This window comes from Chrysochloris asiatica, unplaced genomic scaffold (assembly GCF_000296735.1).
Source record: "Chrysochloris asiatica unplaced genomic scaffold, ChrAsi1.0 scaffold00033, whole genome shotgun sequence".
Taxonomy (NCBI): Eukaryota; Metazoa; Chordata; class Mammalia; order Afrosoricida; family Chrysochloridae; genus Chrysochloris; species Chrysochloris asiatica.
The window spans coordinates 13,729,232-13,734,021 of NW_006408551.1; the positions used below are offsets into that span (position 1 = coordinate 13,729,232).

The 4,790-nt window shown below is 39.4% G+C and overlaps 1 protein-coding gene across 2 annotated transcripts in view; it reads left to right on the forward strand.

Annotated features, from left to right (window-relative positions):
* SRGAP1 (SLIT-ROBO Rho GTPase activating protein 1) overlaps positions 1-4,790 on the forward strand; it is a 404,265-nt gene that overhangs the window by 393,387 nt on the left and 6,088 nt on the right. For both annotated transcript variants that reach the window (XM_006859514.1, XM_006859515.1), the window contains exons 20-21: positions 844-978; positions 1,099-1,438. In XM_006859514.1, coding sequence (XP_006859576.1) covers positions 844-978; positions 1,099-1,438 — 475 coding nt within the window. The remainder of the gene's footprint in view (positions 1-843; positions 979-1,098; positions 1,439-4,790) is intronic.

A 4,790-nucleotide genomic window follows, 5' to 3' on the forward strand; every position in this document is an offset into this window, starting at 1 on the left:
AACAACAACAACATGGAAAGTATACATCATCCCAATTTTGTAAATACTAGGGGGCTTCCAAAAGTTCCTGGAAAAATTAAGGTAGTGCAGTTTTTCCATGAACTTTTTTAAGCTGTCTCGTATAGTATTTCATAATGCAGCACTCATTTATGAGTAGTTTTTCAAGAAAAAGATAAAGACAATCACATAAAATGTACACAATGATGGAAAAATACAGCCTAGAAATGTTAAAATGTATAACTCAGAGTCCAGGAAATACTGTGTGTGTGTGTGTATGTGTAGATGTGCAGCCATGTATCCAAAGTATGCAAACATATAACTAGCCATAATATAAATATGCCAGCATAGATATGGTTATATACATATGCACACACTCATGTATCCTAGGCATGGAAAATACTGTAGTGGATAGTTTATAAAGTATTTCTCTCTGAATATTATGTTATAGGTGATTGTTTTTCATTCTTTTTGTATGTTAGAATTTTCCAATTTACCTATAGCAAAATTGTATTGTTTTTATAATGGAAAAGGAAAAAAAAAAAGTCAAGAGACTTATATATATTAATAAAACCAATACACCAGTTGCCATCAACTCTACCCCCACTCATGGCAGCCCCGTGTATGTCAGAGTGGAACTGCACTCCATGGAGCTTTCAGTGACTGGGTTTTGGGAAGCACATCACCAGGCCTTTCTTCCAGTGTTCCTTCTGGTTAGCAGCCTAGATTATAAACCATTTGCACCACCCAGGGACTCCTAAAATATCATCACTGTTTTTTGGTTGGTTGGTTTTTGGCCCCATTCTGATAACAAGAGACCCTCACTCCTGATTCTCATTGTTTCAGGGATGATACGTTTTCAGACACTCTGAGCCAAAAAGCAGACAGTGAGGCCAGCAGTGGACCAGTCACAGAAGACAAGTCTTCATCCAAGGATATGAACTCCCCAACAGACCGACATTCTGATGGCTACTTAGCCAGGTAAATGGGGTCTGGAAAGCAGGCTCCTTAGTAATTCAGCTAGGGCTGTGAGGATCCACAGGACGCTCAGTCTTGTGTTTCCCAGTGTGATAAACTCCCGTTTTCTCTCTCTGGGTCTAGACAAAGAAAGAGAGGCGAACCACCTCCTCCAGTAAGGCGTCCTGGCAGGACCAGTGATGGCCACTGCCCACTCCACCCCCCACATGCTCTTTCCAACTCCTCAGTTGACCTGGGGTCCCCAAGCCTGGGCAGTCACCCCCGAGGATTGCTGCAGAATCGTGGCCTCAACAATGACAGTCCTGAGAGGAGGCGTCGGCCTGGCCATGGCAGCCTGACCAACATCAGTCGGCACGACTCCCTCAAGAAGATTGACAGCCCTCCTATTAGAAGGTCTACGTCATCAGGGCAATATACAGGCTTCAGTGACCACAAGCCATTGGACCCAGAGACAATCGCTCAGGTATGAAGCTTTAACTGGAATGCTATCTACTGTACAGGCTCACTGAGTGGGAACCAGCTCGACAGCACTTAACACACACATGTAAGTACCCTGGTCTGATGAAGGAGGTGTGAAGTGTTTACTTACTTTAAATCTTAAAGCTGTGTTTCTTGTGTAGGGCCAACTAAATAAAAAAATAAGTTATCCCATTCTAGGTCTAGCTGTCCTAGTATGGCTCTATAGGATAAGAATTGGACTACTAACCACAAGGTCAGCAGTTCAAACCCATCAGCTGCTCCTTGGAAACCCTAAACAGGGTTGCTATGAGTCAAACCAACTTGGCAACACTCAACAATAACAGGTCTGGCTATGGGTCTCCTTTGAAAAATCTTTTATTCCCTGGAAGTACCACGATGATTACATTCATACTTATTTAAACAGAAGCAACCCAGAAATGGAGGACCCAGAATATTTAACCCACCATTGCTAAATAGTCAAGAAAACTTTTAAAAATGAGGAAGGACTCACTCTACCAGATCCTGTATTGAAAAGCTAGTAAAGATGACAGATAATGAACCAGAATGGAGAGTCCAGAAACAGAAGACATTTTATGTATGCTAAAGACGACACTTTCAATTTAGAAAATGATGGATTAGTCAATAAATAATGGGTAAATAATGCTTAGCCCTTTGAAGACAAGAAAGTCTAAATCCTGCTCCTCTCCTCAACCCATATATACCATCACTTCCCAACAGTGGCTGGGAATACGGGATTAGTAGGGTTTTTTTCTAAAATTTAGAATTGACAAAGTAAAAGTAAAACATTATTCATTAATTTGACCGTTGTTCTATCATTCTGCTCGTTAATTTTTTTTTTACAGCATAGACCATTGGGAAAGAGATTTATAGCCAATGACAGAGGACTTGAGTAGATTCATAAGCATTTTCCAATTATCCATGAAGCTAAAACACTAACCAAATAGGTCCAAAAAGAGAGTGATGATTAAATAAGTGAAAGATACATGAGGAAATAATTAAAGATCGATTTAAAAAAAAAAGTTTTTTTTTAAATAAAAAGCCCCCAAGGACAGCTGCTCTGATAGGCCAAGTTTCCAAGCTATTTTCAGTATCTTAATTAAAATGAAGCTTGATCAGCAAATTAGACTGGGTGAGGAGTTTAATATGTTTTATTTTGTTCCATTAAACCTTCACTTAAACTCATTTAAATGTACAACTATTTCTCAGCAAAAATCAAACAGGCTTGTGACTCTTTCTGTTGAAAGTGCTTCACAAGGCCGCCTGACGCATCCTAAAAGAACAAGTGCTGTTTGACCATGGCTGAATTTAATCCTTCATAAAAGCACTGCGAGCTGCAATTAGGTGAACGTGATTTAGCTTAGAAAAGCGCAGAAATAAGGAATTGGGAGGTGGGAAAGCATAAGGTCTGTTTAACCCTTTTGCTTCTAGTACTAGGAACTTCTCTTCTCTGGCAGATGATTTAAAAAATGAAAATAAAAAACATGACCAAATACATCAGTCTCTGCACATTTCCTTCCTGGGGCAGATATTTGTTATTTAAAACAACAAAACATGTTTAGCAGCAAATAGAAACCACATATGAAAATAAGCACTTGAAAAGTGATGTCATTCTCACAATATGGCTTCCAGCTTTGTCCTTTACTCACTTGTCCATCTCTTGTCTTCACATTTTCCAGTGAAGACATGTTAGCTTGCCATCCTGATGTTCATATGAAAAGCATGCAAAAGCTCTTTCATTAAGCAAATCAGTGGAATCTCTGATGGTGATGTTTAAAACTCTACAGTGTCCGAGTTCGTCGTATCTTAGTTCATTCATTATTGGAGTCTGTAATTTAACATTGTTAAGTGCTGTTGAGTCAGTTCCAACTCATAGAGACCCTGTATAGGGTTTCCTAGGAGCAGCTGGTAGGTTTGAACAGCCAACCTTGCAGTTAGCAGTCCAGTGCTTATTCTATAAAATCTCACTAAGACACCAATTTAATATTGTTATTGTTGGTGTTATGTGCTGCGGAGTAGGTTCCGACTCATAGCGAGCCTGTACAGGGTTTCTGAGGCTGTAAATCTTTACGGGAACAGAAAGCCTCACCTTTCTCCCACGGAACAGCTGGTAGTTTCGAACTGCTAACTGAGAGATTAGCAGCCCAATTCGTAACCACTTCGTTACCAGAGCTTCTTAATTTAACATTAGTGTCTCATTTAATCACTTAACAAGCCTTTATTGAACACTTACTGTATATCAGGTCCCATCCTATGCCTAATGGACGCAAAGTTAAATCAGTTGTCCCTACCTCAGGCTGCTTAGAATCGAATGCAAAAATGAATACAGACATCCACTACTGGTGTGCCACTGTGTAAGGATGGTGCTCCAGATAAGTGGCACTGTAGAATAAGCACTGAACCTCAAGGTTGGTGGTTCAAACCCACCAGCCACTCCTCAGAAACCCTGTACAGGGTCCTTATGAGTGGGAACTGACTCAATGGCATTTAACAACAACAACAATGTTCTAGGTAAGTAGATGAAGCCGTAGAAGTGTAGGAAGAGATTTTTCAATGAAACCAGGGCAATGGTTCCTCACATTGTCACCCTAAACCCCACTTTTTATAAAACAATCATTTTGTAATTTACCCTTTACTATCCTAAAATAAAGTCATAGATGATACACATAATTTGGGAAAATATATAGAGCTCTAAATGTAATAAAAATGAGAAATGAAAGATAAGTATTAAAATAAACATTTTCATTAATAATTGGACTTGAATACACTAGAAGACAAATGAAATAGATGATTTCACCTATATGTAGAATTATCAAATGCAACAGTTAAAATACATAATTGATATAGCATTGCATTCATTAGTTTTTAACTCAAATTCCATGAAAAGTGTTCCCAAAACTGATGTGACTTTCCCAAAATGGTAGAAAACTCTAGTTCATACAGTTTCAGTCAAACTGAAGTCACATTCCTGGAATGCTCAACACCGAGCAAAAAATACCTTTGAATTTATGTGTAAGGAAAGAGGTTCTAGGCTCAGGTTATTATAAACAAGAGTTTTCACCTACAAAAATATCTGGTTGCTGGGATATGGGGGGTGAGGGGAGGGAGGAGAAGGTGGAACACAGGGCAGGAAATAGACACAGGATAGTTTGAAAACTAGGGAGGGGGGCAATATACAAGAAGGGGGGGAAATGGAAGAACAAAATGGATGGGAGAATAATTAGGCAGGTTTGCATGGTCTAAGTGGGACAGAGGTAAATTATTATGTGTGCACAACCTTGGTACAACAGGACTCTGGGATACACGGTTTGAGACATGGTTGGAATGGGGAAAAGTGG